A 17,779-nucleotide genomic window follows, 5' to 3' on the forward strand; every position below is an offset into this window, starting at 1 on the left:
GTGTCCTAGTCCAGCACTTGAACCACTGCATCACATTTGTTCTCTCACCTCTGAATAATTCTTCCCTAAGAAAGCCTTATGAAATTCACAAGGTCACCACAATGGGCCCTATGAAATTCACAAGGCCTTATTAAATTCACAGGGTCACCATGACAGACAACTTGAAGGCATACCCATCACATTATACATGTACCTTGGGTGGCAGAATGAGAGGGAGGTGGATGATTTACACACCTGCTCCCAGAAGGGCTCACAGCATCACTTTTAGGTGGCAGCAAATGTCACAGTGGAGAAATGTTTGCCATTTTTTTCTGATGAGCATTTCTTCCATTTCCAATTCTGCACACAAATCTCTACCCATTCTCCTCTTCTCCCTCCCTCCCTTCTTAGAGCCAATCATGTCATGAAGATGGAATTGACTTACCAGGTCTCTCTATAGTGCCTTTGGTTCCAGTGTGCCTCAGTGCTGGACTGCCACCTGGGGTGTTACTCAATTTGCCTCGGCCTGGAAAAGAAGCTGTATTTGGCCAGAAAAGTTCAGAGCCCTTGTCTGTCTGAGTGCTGTTGTCTTTGCTGCCCATTTTTGTATGGCAGATGGTCACTGGCCATGAAGATGTTGGGGACAGCAAAGTGGGAGGTGGAGGAGGCAGTGAAGGTATGGATGACTGGTCATTGGTATCCTTCCCTAAGAGCAATCCTTGAAGGAAGAGAAGGAGGAAAAAAACACATGGAAAGATTGCTCTTCACTAAATCTAGATTTACTACATTTTTGCCCTACCCTTCAAAAATTCCAAATGGCTTAAATTAGTCATACAGTAGCTTACAAAAAGTTAAGACAAATGTGACAATGCACCAATTACAAATCACAACACTGTCCTTTCCTCATGTTTTGTTTTTGTTAAAAAAAAGTATTTCTCACTCAAGCAATTCATTTTTAAAGCACAAACGCTATTGAAAATCAAAAATATAAATAGTGCTTTCTAAAAACATAGAGGCAATGATTATGAAAGAATCAAGAAGTTTTGGATGTACATCAGCAAACTTGGTGTGTGACACAAAATGTTCACAAACATTCCAACTGCTCAGATAACAAAGATTTCTAACTGCTTGCAGTGCAACTCCTTGGAGAGATGGGGTATGTAAAGACTCACACAGGATCTAGGAATATTGGCAACTTTGTGGAGCAGACTCACAAGTTCCATATAGTTGGAAAGCTAAGGAGCATGGAGCTGAAAGCTAAGGAATAGGGAACTGTACACCTAAAGAGAGCAGTTCATTAGGACCAAAAAATAATGGAAGGTGGAAGATAAATTTCATCTCCTGATTTTCATGTACCATCAGGCTTCTACTCAATAGCTACCATAAAGAAAACTAATAATTTAAACTGTATGTCTCACTGATGACTGGGAACACCGCACATTTCAATTTGTCAGTCAGCCCATTTTGTACCCAATCACAAAATTTTACCAGAGCTTGGAAAATTATGTTTTTGTGACTGTGCTAAGTTCAGGAAATCTGAGAGATCCCACCCAAAGATATAAGATTTCCAAACTCTGATCATTATAAAGCATGAACCCCTAAATACCATCATCATAATGAAGCAATTTTATTTAGCTAATTTTTAAATTTTTTAAAATCTAATTTTTATCCACCTACCTACCCCATTCAACCTCATGGTTTCCCAGATCATATTACAATGAAACATATTATTTCTAAAAACAAAATGCTGAAACTTATCAGTCACAATACTTTGTAAGCAAAAAATACCCCTAATGTCATCCAAACAATATTACCCAAAAAAGCAGCAAGGATAAAACCAAATGGTTTTCCAGATACAGTAAACATATTGGGAGTTGGTAGTATTTATTGTTGTTGTTGTTTTAGTTTTTCAGGTTTGTTTAAACGATCCAAATGTCATTTCTGTTATTACCGACTATTTTGTGGCAATTCTAACACCAGCTGCAACATTTTATTCCCTCTCTTGGGTGGGTTTCTTTTAAATTTGGAACAAAGAAATAGATCTTCTTTCTTCCCCCTTTGATTATTTTCATAAGCATTATAGGTGTATCAAAGCAGCAGTGAAATGGCACTTTTGCACTATATTACTATTAACTCAAAGGCAGAGGGAAGGAGGAAAAATGTGCCCTTCAAATCTCACCAAAACACAAACCCAATTTTAAAAAAATATTTGGAAGTGCCCTAATGCAGATTCATGAAACTGTTACAAACAGAACCTCTAAGGATGAAATAAGCACACACAGAAGAGATAACAACCAGCAAAACCTGAGGAGCTATAATTGAAGAACTCGACCAGTCTGGGAAAGCCCAAAACAAAACCAAAGCCAGCATGAAAACTGTTAATCTGTGAGGAACTAACATGCTCACCCAACAAACTCCACATGAGATAAGAGTGAAAATGAGGGAGGAGGGAAAGCGAGAGAAGCCTCTCTTTACAAGGGCCTGGTTTGCACTGCTAAACTTACCTATGCTTCCTTTCCAGGTCTTGTCATCTTTCTTCTCCTCAGCCATTTGGTTACTGGTGAGGGAAGTCTGGCGGGAATGAGTCCCAGTTGCCGCTGCAGCAATTGATGGAACTGATCGAGCAGGCCGCAAACTCGCGGTATCAGTTTTGCCAGGATCCTTCCTGGACCTTTGCTGGAGGACCTTGATCATGGCATCCTTCTCAATTATTTTTGCATGCAGATTCTTTATCCTAGGAAACAGATAGGTTGAAAGGTCCCAAAGGTGAGACACAGCATGAAAAGGCATTATATGGTTCTTAAAAGCTTTCCCACAATGCTGTCAGCAATATTAATGCAATCAGTCCTCTGTAACCACAGATTCTTTGTCCATGGATTCAACCAACCAAAGCTTGAAAGTATTAAAAATATGTACTGTATTTTCTGGCGTATAAGACGACTGGGCGTATAAGACGACCCCCAACTTTTCCAATTAAAATATAGAGTTTGGGATATACTCGCTGTATAAGACTACCCCTCTTCCAGCGCACACCAAATAAAAATTTAAAAAACATCAGATTTGATTTCAATATGGTAATTCTAATTCAAATGCTTATGACATGCAGGTACTTAGCAGGAAAACCTGTTGTATACAAAGCCTGCTTGGATTGGTCAGCTCTCCCTGCCTGCCCAGCCCTCCCTGTCACCAAGATTTTCTTCTACCATACTTGTACAGCACTGCCCTTGCTACTTTCGTATGGTCACCACATACGGAGGGTATGCAGCCGCTGACGTTTTTGAGCTCCCCCCACCATATGCGGTGACCGCAGATTTTCCAGTCTGGCTCAGAAGTTTCAGCCCTATAAGATGACACCCGGCATATAAGACAACCCCTGACTTTTGAGAAAATTTTCCTGGGCTAAAAAGTAGTCTTATATGCCAGAAAATACAGTATGTTGTTGTTGTTAACTGCCCTTGAGTCAATCCTGACTCATGGTGACCCTGTGGATGAGACACCTCCAAGACCCCCTATCTTCCACTGTTCCGCTTAGGTCCTATAAATTCATGCCCATGAGCAACTTAATAGAGTCTAACCATCTAGCATGCAGTCTTCCTCTTTTTCTAATTCCCTCCACATTTCCTAGCATTATTGTTTTTTCCACTGAGTCATTCCTTCTCATGACATGACCAAAGTAGGACAAAGTCAACTTTATTATCTAGGACCCATTTTGTGAAGTCGAAGGCTTTCATGGCTGGCATCCATGGTTTTTTGTGGGTTTTTCGGGCTATGTGGCCATGTTCTAGAAGATTTTCTTGCTGATGTTTCACCAGCATCTGTGGCTGGCATCTTCAGAGCTTGCCTGCTAAGGAGTTGGGTATATATATACTGTGTGAAACTGGGAAGAAAGAAGAAAATCTTCTAGAACATGGCCACATAGCCCGCCCCCCCCCCCCCAAAAAAAAACCCTAGGACCCATATGTTTGTCTTTTGGCTGTCCATGGCATCTCCAGAACTTTTCTTCAGCACCGCTTCTCAAATAAATTGATTTTCCTTCTATCTGCTTTCCTCACTATCCAGCTCTTGCAATCATACATGGTAATAGATTTCAAAAAGCAAACTTTGATTTTGCCATTTTACTATGCCACTGTATTCAATAGGACTTGAGTATCTATGGATTTTGGTATTCATGACAGAACCTGGAACCAAATCCCAGCAGTTACCATGGGCCTACTGTAACATCCATTTCTAAAAATTCTGTAACTCTTTCTATCACAAGTTAGAGGGTCAATTACTAGGCTTGCTGTAGGTTTAATTTCCTGTGCATCTGCGGCACGAAAAGCATATTAGGACAGCTGGTGACAAGTAGCTGCTAAAAATGCTGGAATGGGATTTGTGAGACCCAGATTGAAGTGATTAAGCTCACAGGCTGACCTTGGGCCACTGAGCACATTAGAGGAAAGGCAGGCTATTAATGTAACAAGCAAACACTTGTCAATTGTACCTGCTTGCAAAATTGATAGGAAAGGAGATATTGGCTCCATGGATATTAAATAAGCACTTACTACATTTATTTTTTGGCAATTTTCTTCTCATGTCACTTAACACTGCATGAGGGGAAGGAAAGGGCTAGGCATCCAGAGTCTGCCCGGCATCCCCCCACACACACACACACACAACACACGCATCCATGTATGGGAGAGGAGGAGATCTGAAGAAGAATGCTGGTTCTATATTGCACAGACTACCCTCATGACTTAAGGAGACACAGCTAAAAAATATTAGTCTAACAATACCACTCTAAAAACAACCAGAGATTTTTTTTTCCAGATTCTGGAAGTTAAACAGGGTTGGGCCTGATCAGTGCTTGGATGGAATACTATCCACTACCAAGTAAGACCAACAATGTCCAGGTAGGGCTAGGGAAGACTCCTGCTTGAAATCCCAGTGTCACTGCCCTGAAGAGCTGACAAAACTGCTGGACTGGATGGACCAATGACTAAACATTAGATAATCTCCTGTTTTACTACCTTTTGGACTGTAACTCCCAGAATCTAGTAGACATGTAAGTTTGAGGACTCTTGGAGATATAGTTCAGAAAGGTAACTCCCAAACTTGGAACTTTCTGAATAAATAGGGTTCTATACTGCAGAAGAGCCTATACCTCATAGAAAAGAGCAAGCCCTTCTTTTTATACCTTTCTTCACCCAATGCATGGATGGTTGGAGAGAGTCAAAGACAATATGGATGCAGTAATGGGGTGGAGTCAGTACGTGCACCCTGTCCTTGGTGTCACACAATCTTCTGAGGCAATAAATGCCTGAATAAGGCTTCTGTAATGGGTTAATAATGGGTGCACAACCTTCAGACTGCTAGAGTTCAATTGTGATGCTTGCTTAGGGATCAAGGAACATGCCCATCTGCACACACATATACAAACATGGGTGCTCAAACACACCTCCCAACAACCTTGTTTTTTCACTGGGAGGGAGAGGAGAGTCTTCTCTCCATCTAATATCCACATCCCAGAATGGAAAAAAGTGACCTGTAGATGCTATTAGGAAGAGAGAAAGAGGGGTTTCCCTCCACCAGAGGTCTCTATAGCAATAGTAGGCGGGGGGGGGGGGGATGATCTGGATGAAACTGCTGAAAAAGTGGTGCATGTGTGTCTTGTGTGTGGTGAATTCAGCAATGGAAAAGGGCAGTGCACTCCTGGGGGTGACACACAAGGCTTTAGGGAGCTGCATGGGGTCTGCTCTGCAGGCTGTGCACTCCTGGATGAAACGGTATGCATGGCTGTATTTATTCAAGAAACCTGCTAGGCTTCTGCACTATGTATCCTCATATAAATCACTGAAATATGTCACTTTTTTAAGGCCATGACAGAGGGCCTCCTCAGGTATAGCACCCTAGCTGTATAATGTTTACTCCTTGGAGGCCCAATTAACACCCTTGCAGAATTAATTTCAAAGCCAAGCAAAAAATGCCTGATTTACTCAAAACTATTTATGCACAAGGTTTTAAATTGTTTTAGCCCTTGTTAAATTGTTTAATACATTTCAGTCTTTTTACATTAATTTTATTCTTATAATTGTTTTAGTCGGCTTCATCAGCTGATTTTTCTTCCACTCCACCCTGCAATTTTGTGACAGAGGGCAAAATATAAATATTTTGAGCCACTATGGTGTAGTGCAGAGATAGTGAAAGTGTGGCTCATGGGCTGCATGTAGCCTTCACTGCTGTTTCTGTGGACCTCTGGGCCTCTAGGAGTAAAAAAAATTAATGTTTGCCTCACAATACCCCCAAAGTACTGCTAGGTGATGTGGAGGGTATTTCTACCATGTTCAGAGCCCCCCCTGGATCCTCCAGAAGGAGAAAAAAAAAGAAGAGTAGTTTTAAAAAGAAAGCTTTTGCCCCTAAATGCCCTCAAAGGAGTGTGTGGGGCTTTTCTACTACATTTTAGCGCCCCCTCCTCAGCCAGTTTAGACTAAGGAGAGGCTTTTTTAACAGGCTCTTTTGAAGAAAAAGTCAGTTCTGCTCATTTCCTATTGTTTAAAAAGGAGCTTTTCTCCACCCTAAAATGGTCGAGAAAGGCCTCAAAACATGGGAAAAATAGCCACCATGTTTGGGGACACTGGAGGTGAAAACAAATTTTCTTTTTCTATTATTATTATTATTAAGAAGTGTGTGCTATGGGATTACAAACCCTACAAGGTTTCCTGGGAGGCTAATACAGCCTCCTAACCTTCTACAGTTGCCCACCCTGGTGGAGAGGTCTTGAATGTTGGAGACCAAGATACAAGGCCCTGCTCAGCCATGGAAACTTCCTGTGAGCAAACCACACCCTCAGAATTAGAAAAAGGCAATGGCAAACCTCCTATGAATGAATCTTACAAAGACTACCCTTTGAGTCATCATACTTCAGAATCAATTTGAAGGCATGTAACAAATACAGAGTGTGTGTGTGTGTGTGTGTGTGTGTGTGTGTGTGTGTGTGTAATAATATATAAATAATAAATTCCACAGCAGGCCTTTTACAAGTAGTTCCTTACGTGTACTCCATGTCTTGACACCTCCGGTTGGCTTGCATAATCTCTTCTTCTTCTTGCCACATACGGACCTCCAGGGAACTCTCACTATAGCTGCCATTCCGTGAATGATTAGTGGCTGAGGTTTCCCTGGCAACAGAAGACAAATCTCTCTCAATCACATAAATATGTTTGCCCATCCACATCCTCCCCTTTGCTTTGATAAAATGTATTAAAAATATGTGTTTTATTGTTGTTGTTAACTGCCCTCAAGTCAATCTACTCCCCTCTACCTTTCCTAGCATTATTGTTTTTTCCAGTGAGTCATTCATTTTCATGACATTACCAAAGTAGGACAACCTCAACTTTATCATCTTGGCTTCCAGGGAGATTTCAAGCTTGATCTGGTCAAGGACCCATTTGTTTGTCTTTTGGCTGCCCATGGTATCCTCAGCACTCTTCTCCAGCACTACATCTCAAATGAATTGATTTCCCTCCTAGCTGCTTTCCTCACTGTCCACTTCTTGCATGGTAATAGATTCTAAAGCAAGCCCTGATTTTGCCATTTTACACAAGAGACATCACTTTACTACACCACTGTATTCAATGGGACTTGAGTATGCATTGATTTTGTTATGCATGGGGGAACCAGGATCCAAACCACAGCAGCTACCAAGGGCCCATTATAACATCCATAGCTGCTTTCCATGAGTTATTAGTGGCTGGGGTATCCCTGGCAACAGAAGACAAATCTCTCTCTATCACACACATATATTTGGCCATCCACATCCTCTCTTTTGCTTTGATGAAAGATGCAAATATAAGAAACTGCCTTATGGACAGACTGATTGTTCATCTTGCCCAGTACTGTGTACTGGAAATAAGAGGAGACTATATCTTGGACTTTGTGTTTGCAAAGCATGGGTTCTATGGTTCTTACCTAACAGTGCAAATGTGTAATCACTTGGTATAGCAGGGGTGAGCAACTGGATGATGGTCAGGGGCCAGTCTCCACCCAGATCCTACGTGGCCACACACAGCAAGGCCAAATACCAAGTCCCTCTCAAAATGGCAAGAGGAAGTGATGCACTGACTGGTGGGAAGCTAATCTTGAACATCAGATATAAGCAACTGCAGTGCGTTCTTGTCCCAGTTTTCTGCCCTGAGACCTTTCAAGGCACCACAGGAATGCCAAAAATGCAAACAATAAAACTAAAGGACGCTGGAAGTCCACTTCTGGTTCTAGAAAATGTATAGATGTTGGACAGTGCAAAGGGATGGCCCTTGTGGTCTCTTCCAACTATGATTCTATGAAAAGTGCAAAGGGATTTGTAACTTCCTGACATGTTTGAGAAGAGACAATCTATCCCTTCTTTGTCCGAAACAATAATGCATCTAGAGAGCATGAGAACGCCAAAGTGGCTTAATGGGTTCAGAGCTGGACTAGGAATCCGACAGACCAGGATTCAAATCCCTCCTGGTTGACCTTGGGCAAGTCATACTCTCTCGGTCTCAGAGTACGGCAATGGTAAAACACTTCTGAATGAAATTTGCCGACCAAACCCTATTACTGTAGGATTACCAGACAAATAGTATTCTACTAGTCAAAAACAACTAGAATACACATATCAGATAGCATGGAGGGATTATTGAGTCTAAAAAAGTCACTGAAAGGCCCAGGACTGCACTTTGACACACACACACACACACACACACACACACACACACACACACACACACGGTCTTGTGACACAGGATGTTTTTAAAAACCAAACACACCAAACAAGTAACAGCAAAAGTAAAACTCTCACTACTAGTCACTAGGCATGAACCTACATCACTGATTGTTATTGCTGGGGTTGTTCCCACTTAATATTTGAAACGATTTAAAATACAACGTTTTTAATAAAACCGATTCAAAATAACCCTGGTGTTATCTCGCGTTCCGAAACGCGTTATTCTTCGTTCCCATCTGGTTATTTAAATCGAAGTTTTTACCTGCAAGCGTTCCTACTTGGCATGAAATCGGTGTTTAAATAAATCGATTCTTCTCCTCCATACCTTATTTGGAGCTGTCAATCAATAGTACGTCAGAATGACGTAACGTTAATCCGGAATATTTGGAAGCGATTTATCTTTTGGCATCGTTTCCATTTCATTGACTGTTTGTGAATCGATGTATTTTTGGCGGGTTTTTTTTTCAAATGGACCAATGAAGGTGCTTAATCGCTCAAACGTCCTCTTCTGCGTCTCCCCATATTACCTGCCACAACTCAGTGCTAGGGAATCCTGGGAATGGTAGTTTATTATGGCACCAGCACTCTCTGGCAGAGGAGGATAAATGTCTCACAAACACAACAGTTCCCATAATTCCTTAGTACTGAGCCAGGGCAGGTTAAGGGGTCTCAAACTGTATTATTTCTACAGTGGGTTTGGAACTACAGATGAGGGTTTTTTCATAAATTAAAAAAGTTGTTACTTTATAATTACCATATATATATATATATATATATATACACACACACACACACACACACCCATATGCATATATATATACATGTGTGCAAACACACACACAAAAATATGTGTATATATATATCTATATGTTTGTGTGTTTATGCATTTATATATATATATATGCATGTGTGTGTGAGTATTCATATATAATCGTGTGTGTGTGTGTCCGTCGGTCTGTCTGTCTGTAGTGTGTGTGTGTGTGTGTGTGTGTGTGTGTGTTTGCCAAATCGGATCAAGGAGGAGAAGGCACTGGGTTTCAGTGGGTAGAGACTGTTCTGCATCCAAAGCCCAGGGTTGGAAAACGGGATCAAGGAAGAGAAGGCAGTGGGTTTCAGTGGGTAGAGGGAAGGAGAAGTTGGCACGGGCCGTTTCTCCTTCCCTCCCCGCCTTCCCAAACCGAAGGCATCGCTGCCTTGGGTCTGAGATGGCAAGGAGGGAAGGAGAAGTTGGCACGGGCCGTTTCTCCTTCCCTCCCCGCCTTCCCAAACCGAAGGCATCGCTGCCTTGGGTCTGAGATGGCAAGGAGGGAAGGAGAAGTTGGCACGGACCGTTTCTCCTTCCCTCCCCGCCTTCCCAAACTGAAGGCATCGCTGCCTTGGGTCTGAGATGGCAAGGAGGGAAGGAGAAGTTGGCTCGGGCCGTTACTCTTTCCCTCCTTGCCTTCCCAAACCGAAGGCATCGCTGCCTTGGGTCTGAGATGGCAAGGAGGGAAGGAGAAGAGTCATAATCCAGCGCTCAAACCCCTTTCAACACGCTGGCGATTACTATGCTATGAGAAAGAGAGAGAGAGAGAGAGAGACATGCAGACAGACTAATTAGATAGGTACATTGGCTATAGATAGATAGATAGATAGATAGATAGATAGACAGATGTATATGGGTAGATAAATACATACATGGTTGGACAAACAGAGAGACAGACAGGATACATAGAGATGGATGGATAAATAGAGAGATTTAAACACTGGCTAAATAGACTGAAATAGAATAGAATGGACTGTCTTGGGAGCCATGAAGCAGGGATTTCCTGCGAAACCCATCCCATAGTTCCTCTGGAAAGAGCTTCGGTTCCCTAAATTCGCTTTGTACGCCCCATGGGGAGAGAATCTTTGGGGAAGATTGCGCACCCTGATGAGCAGGAGCAATGATTTTGATGTGGCACCCATTAATTGCTCCAACAACTTGAGGAAATCCTAACTCTGCAAAACTGGCCATGACTTAAGAATAAAACATATAAACAAAGCATAAGTCTTTTTTATTGACATAAACATTGAAAATCTCCTATAGAAAACCACCACATCAGTATCAAACAGTATAAATATCAATCACTGCAGAGCTATCTAAGAATAGTGAGTAATAGAATAGGATTCCAGTAAGCAGGCTTTTGCCATCACCAGAGGCTGAGAGAGTGTGACTGGCCCAAGGTGACCAAAGAGTCATAATCCAGCGCTCAAACCCCTTTCAACACGCTGGCGATTACTATGCTATGAGAAAGAGAGAGAGAGAGAGAGAGAGAGACATGCAGACAGACTAATTAGATAGGTACATTGGCTAGACAGAGAGATAGACTGGATAATTAGATAGATAGATAGATAGATAGATAGATAGATAGATAGATGTATATGGGTAGATAAATACATACATGGTTGGACAAACAGAGAGACAGACAGGATACATAGAGATGGATGGATAAATAGAGAGATTTAAACACTGGCTAAATAGACTGAAATAGAATAGAATGGACTGTCTTGGGAGCCATGAAGCAGGGATTTCCTGCGAAACCCATCCCATAGTTCCTCTGGAAAGAGCTTCGGTTCCCTAAATTCGCTTTGTACGCCCCATGGGGAGAGACAGCCCGCTTGGGCTCTGATCTCACCCAGGCAGGGAAGGGAAGGCTCCTCGCTTAAAGCGCTGAAGAGATTAAGCGCCTGTAAACCATTAAAATAAAAAATAAAAAAAAAATCCTTATCTCTTATTGAAAGACCAGCGAACAAAGGGGTGAGGGAAGCAAAAATGGCGACAGCCAGACGGATGGGGACAGAAAGGGCAACTCCCCCAAGGACAGCCCCATCGCACTCCGCTCCTCCCATTCATCTAACGCAATTTCAAAGGCTATCGTTCCTATTTAAATGCTCCGGTTCCTAAATCGAATCAATGGAAAAACGCAGGTCAGACCCTAGTGTTTTTTTAACACGTGTTAAATGAGGAAAACTCGAATCAAAATTTTATTCCGCTCTACAATTCGATTTGTAGTGGAGACGATTGCGGGTTGCTCTAGAACCGTTCTAGGTTTAAATCGGATCCTAATAGGAACGCCACTCCTTGGATTCGATTCAGAACGCGGGGTTTCACGTAGTGAGAACAACCCCGCTGTGTGCTTTTAAGTCATTTCTGACTTATGGGGTTTTCTTGGCATTATCATGGCGTTTTCTTGGCATGATTTGTTGAGAAGGGGGTTTGCCCATGGTTACCCAGTGGGTTTCCATGGCCAAATGGAGATTTGAACCCTGGTTTTCAGAGTCCTAGTCCAAAAGACAAAGCACTACACCAAACTGGCTCTCACATCAATTTTTACAAAAAGCATATTGTGGTAAGCAATATCCACTAAACAGTTATACGAAGAAAACAGAGCAGACTGTTCTCTCTTTCTTCAGAGGGCTGGACTGCTGGACTGCAACTAAAGGACAGAAATGGCAAGGAAATTGATTCCTGCTAAATGTTACAAGAAATTTCTGATTGTCAAGAACTGTTTAAAAGTGGAACAGACTGTCTCTAGAGCTAGTGGTCTCTCTTTTACTGGACGTACAGTATTTAAGGCTGAACATCACAATGCTGTAGTTGCAAAATTCCTGTTCCGAGCAAGGAGTTGGACTAAATTCCCTTCAATGTACTGTCTAGCTCTGATGTTCTACAAGTTTACGATATATAAAGAAAACAAGTGATGTTGGATTTCCAGGTCTCCCAAATGAGAGTCTTTATTTGCTGCTTTCATGCAGAAGATGACTCACCTCATTCCTCCCTGGAGAAGAATTCTGTGGAACAATAAGACCTGATTTGAATTATCATATTTCATTTTAATAAGCTATGGTACAAACAATTCTTTTAACAATGCAGACAATTCCTACCTTTTCTCCACAGCATGAGCAATCAAATCAGGAAGTCCCTAGTGAACCAGTTTTCCATTTCATGCAAACTAGGAAACCACAGTTATCAGCTTCAGAAATAACCAGAAGCCTAAACCTTTTAAACTGAGTTATATCTTAGTTTAAGATCCTAGTTTGAGGTGATGCAGCTAACCATCACTGTACAGTTTAGCAAAAATGGGAAACTATCATTTTCCATTTTAGAAAAAAGAAGGGAAATTATGTTCAGAGACTGCCTGGTTTAATAATTGCAACAGAGGGTTTGTGTGCCTGGGGCAAAAAACCTCAATCATATTGCAGTTTATTAAATCACAACACTACATGAATACAACAACTTGTCCATATTTTGTGAAAGTATATACATCATTTTGGATTTTCTGTCTAACCTCCTTTTTTCCCATGGACAAACAGAAAGCATAAAAACAGTAGCCTTGTTTAGCCATGTCTTACTTTTCTGTTGTACTAGCGGCTGCAGCATTCATGGCGAAGTGCCGGATTGCACTCTCCTCTAGGTATTTTTGCTCCCATTTGGTCATGTCAGCTTCCAGAGCCAAAATCCTCTCCTCCTTCTCCCGTACTAACTCCATTAATGCAGGCACATTGTACTCTGGTAAGGTGGCAGCCTGGTAGTTTCCTTGCCTCTGGAGTGAAACAGTTGAAAATCCAGTTTAAAAGGTTTATTCTAAACATAACACAAGAAGCTATCTGCTGGACCAGATATGAGATTCATCTACAGCAGCATGTAACTTCCTGGAAACTGATTTATATTAACTGGGTTTTGTTTTAAAGCTACAAATTCCAGAGATGAGCAAACAAACCATAGCTTGCATTCCCATTTCTATGTTGTTTTTCTCTGACCCCTTTAGTCAGCTCTGTTTCCAGAGTGGGCAGTTGGGGTAGGAAGCTATAGACAAGCTATCATTGCAGGTTTAGGTATCACAACAGGCTACAGTTTAAACAAGTCATAGTTTATACGTTAACAAGAAACCATAGGTTCAGAGTATGATTTGTAGCTTATTCAGAATCCATGGCTTGTTAGCAGAGGTGGTTTATATCATAGATAGATAGATAGATAGATAGATAGATAGATAGATAGATATAAACATGATATCTCATATAATGAGATGTCTTGAAGATGGGACCCAAGTCTAAAAAAAAATCATCTATGTTTCATATACACCTTATAAACATTTGCTATTGTTATTGTCTTTAATTGCCCTTGAGTCGCCCTCAACACATGGCAACCCCATGGATGAGACATCTCCAAGATTCCCTGTCCTCAACTGCTCTGCTCAGACTCTGCAGGCTCAGGCCTCTGGCACTCCCTGATTGCATCTTAACTATCTGGCATTGTGGTCTTTCTCTTTCTACTGCCCTAAACATAGCCTGAAGTTAATTTTATACATAACATTTTAAATATTTTTGTGCATGAAACTAAGTTTATGTACACAGAAAGCAAAAGTGTCACGATCTCAGCCACCCATGTGGTCAATTTGGGATTCTGGAGTATTTCAGACTTAGGAATTTCAGATAAGGGATACTTGACCTGTAATATGCTGAGTACTGGAAAAATGCCTGCATCTGATCTTGTGATTATGGATATGCATATCCTAAAGGGAGACAAATTCTGAAACAGCTATTTAAATGCTCTTCTATTTATGTGCTGCCAGGTCCTCAGCAGGCCCCACTCAGTAAGCCAAAAATACTTTCTTGTGTGCTGTTTTCCCTTGCCTTTTAGGCAGTATGTAACCAGACTTTCTCTTCCTTGTGTAACTAGCTGAAGAAATCGAGCAACACATTAGCAACAAAAGAGATCCATGTTTGCCAGATGTGTGTTAAAGCCTCCTCAAAAAGGGTTGTCTTTTTAAGGATCCATTTTATGTTGAAAGATGCCTTTACATGAATATCTGGAATCCTGTCTCTTTGTATGTTATGGCACTCTGTTTATATGTGCTTACTGAATTGCAGGGCCCATGACATTTTGTTGCTGGAGACAAAGATGACACCTCCTCTCTATTTCCATGTGTAGAAACTGACTGGACTGGAAACTGAATTTTACTTCAATATTCATGAGAGGAAAATGTCATCCACCACACTTTAGGCCAATATGCTGGTTTAGGGGCACAGGGTAAGCTATTTGGTGCATAGACCTCTTATCTTTCAATAATTTTGGCCTAAATCAGGTATAGGGCACATGTAGCTCTCCATATACTGATGGCCTGCCACTCCCAGAAGCCAATGGTAGTCAATGGTGAGGAATATTAGAAGCTACAATCCAACATCTAAAGATTTACATAAATCACATCAGCGACCTAAATCCAAAAGTTAGTCCCAGCTAGAATAGACCTAATGAATTAACTGCTGAATGATATCACCAGCCCTTGTATATTCTCACTGAATCAATGGATCTACTCTGGTTAGCATTAGTAACTGAATGCAAACTCCTGCTTTCGTTCTCTATACCCAATATGTTGTTGTTCTTGCTGTTGTTGTTGTTTGCCTTCAAGTCATTTCTGACTTATGGCAACCCTAAAGCAAACATATAATGGGGGTTTTCATGGAAATATTTGTTCAGAGGAAATTTGCCATTGCCTTCCCCTGAGGCTGAGAGCATGTGACATGCCCAAGGTCACCCACAGGGTTTCATGGCCAAGCTGGGATTTGAACCCTGATCTCCAGAGACATAGTACGACACTGAAACCACTATGTCACACTGACTCCCCAAGACAATATGACTGAAATCACTTAAAGCATAAATGTCCTCAGGTACCTTCTAGGCCCAAACCTCATATATATAATCTTCAATGTATCTCCTAATCATGCCACTTCAGAATAGCAGAAGATATTTGCTGAAAGGGGTAAAATCTCAGTGAAACTGAAATTTTCCTTAGGACAAATTTAGAACAGATCTAACACATATGTTTACATAGATGCAAAGAAATTAATCAGAATATGTCAGTGTCCATTTCCTACACAATATCACTGCAAAAGCTTAGAAAATTACTTTTTAAAGTTATTAATTATGTTAAACTTCCAAGTTTAAAAGCAGTCACTATATATAGTCATGTATAAGTCTATAGAAATTGTAGCCAAAAATTGAGCCAAAAACCCGAAGTCGACTTATCCATGGGTCAATGTAAGTACTATACTTTAACTCCTATATAAAAAAAGAAACCAACCACTGGTGAAAGACAAGAGTGTAATCGGTCCTGGAAGCACTGACCTGGTCTACTGTCTCATCCATCCATTTAGTATGAGCACAAATCGTTATGCTTGTTGGAATTTTCTAAGTTCTTTAACACTGGTTTCCTTTGCTTCATCTTTTGGATCCTTTGTTTCATGCCCTTAAATTTTACCCTCAACTTATCTGTATCAAAATCTGTAATTTTGGCACCAAAACCTGCCCTCGACTTATACATGAGGCCAACTTATTTGAATATATATGGTTGTTCTCTTTCACACTGCAGTATTATGTTGCTATGCATCTTTAAGGATTCAAACTTACAGTGATTCTTTCCTAGGGTTTTCTTTGCAAGAAGAGGTTTGCCATGGCCTTCCTCTAAGGCCAAGTATGTGTGATTTGTTTAAGGTCATCCATCGGGTTTCCACAGCCTAGTGGATATTTAGAGTCTAGTCTCTTGGAGTTCTACTACAACAAACCACTACACCATGCTGGCTCTCATGCACAGTTATAGCACTTTGATACTACTTTAAGTGCTGTGGCTGTTCAACAGGATCCTTAGATTTGTAGATTAAAAGAGGCCTTAGAGCTCTCTGACAGACTATTCTAAATACCTCATAGTACTACACATCTACATGATTCTAAAGCATGTAGCCATGGCAGTTAAAGTAGCATCAAAGCACTATAATTATGTAGTGTGAAACAGATTTTATGGACTATTATTGTTGCAATTTTTACAAAGTAACATTTTATTTTCCCATTTTTCAAAACTATCTAAATGTTTTATGCCTTGGTTATTTTTTTTCCTCAGCAGCAGCAAGTGCCAAAGAATCTAATACCTGAACTGTGAAATATTACACCTTTGTCATTTGGTAGAGCCATTCCCTCATAACTATGAAAGTAAGACAGCAGTTACAATTACAACAAAAAAAGGATGACAGTTATAGTATAATGCATTTGTACTGTTGTTCTTGGAAAAGGGAATTTATTATTAGTTATCTGTAATTCCCAAGGGCTTTGTAATGAACTGTCCTCAACAGCACAGATCCCTTTGCATAAAAACATCCCTAAGGCATCTCTTAAATTCCAGCTTGGCAGCTGACAATGAGATTCCTATAAAGTCATTCCTAGAAAAGCCCCTTAATTGAATCAAAGGACCCTTTTTCTCAAGCCAAGTAATTGAATTGGTAGAATTTGCTCAGAAAAACCTGGCTTCAGAAGTCTGTCTTGAGGCATATGGATTAGTATAAGCCAATAATTAAATGAACACAGGTAGGCTCTTGTCTCTAGAAAAGGTTTTCCAGTTTGGGTTATTAACCCTGAATACTTCTAATACAGAATTTAGATTTTTTTAAAAAATATCACATTTTTTTGCTCCATGAAAAGACTATGATGTGGTATTTTACACAAATCAGTAAATACACATTAATTTCTAAGTTTCTAAAGACATACACAGTGCCTAAGAGTAAGCCAAGGTGGGTTTTTTTAAATTCCTAGTACACTAGAAAGTCAAGCAGGTTTTCAAGATGTCTGTGCTAGAAAATATCCTGGGATCACAGTGGGTTTTCTCTTGCAAACTATTATGCAAGTTTGATGTTTGAGGTATTCTCTGTGCTTTCTGGACCAACAGTTAAATGCAACCACAGTCGCCCCTCCGTTTTCACAGACCTGCGGTTTTGATTATTTGCAGAGTGGCAACCTCTGTTAAAGTTAATGGTACGCATGCCAGAGGTGTGGCCATTCAAGCCTATGGGGCTTGAATATCTGCGGATTTCCACATTTGCGCAGGGAGGGTCTGGAATGGATCCCTTGCAAATTCAGAGGGAGGACTGTACACTGATTGTTTTGATTTGTGTAAGCATGTAACACACGCATGCTGAATAAAAGTACTTGCAAACATTTTTTTTAATTCTTCAAAAGTGGACATAGGCAGTCCCAGCTGAGCATGTGAA

At 40.8% G+C, this 17,779-nt stretch overlaps 1 protein-coding gene across 7 annotated transcripts in view; it reads right to left on the reverse strand.

Annotated features, from left to right (window-relative positions):
* Window positions 1-17,779, reverse strand: part of AMOTL1 (angiomotin like 1) — a 97,717-nt gene that overhangs the window by 4,452 nt on the left and 75,486 nt on the right. For 4 of the 7 annotated variants that reach the window (XM_089512814.1, XM_089512812.1, XM_089512810.1 and 1 more), the window contains 5 exons: window positions 13,097-13,287; window positions 12,512-12,535; window positions 7,011-7,136; window positions 2,484-2,713; window positions 425-697 (listed from right to left, as the gene is read on the reverse strand). In XM_089512814.1, coding sequence (XP_089368940.1) covers window positions 425-697; window positions 2,484-2,713; window positions 7,011-7,136; window positions 12,512-12,535; window positions 13,097-13,287 — 844 coding nt within the window. The remainder of the gene's footprint in view (window positions 1-424; window positions 698-2,483; window positions 2,714-7,010; window positions 7,137-12,511; window positions 12,536-13,096; window positions 13,288-17,779) is intronic. The other 3 variants (XM_089512816.1, XM_089512815.1, XM_089512811.1) reach the window with 1 other exon arrangement.

This window comes from Sceloporus occidentalis, unplaced genomic scaffold (assembly GCF_023333645.1).
Source record: "Sceloporus occidentalis isolate IW3139 unplaced genomic scaffold, rSceOcc1.0.p SCAF_2, whole genome shotgun sequence".
Taxonomy (NCBI): Eukaryota; Metazoa; Chordata; class Lepidosauria; order Squamata; family Phrynosomatidae; genus Sceloporus; species Sceloporus occidentalis.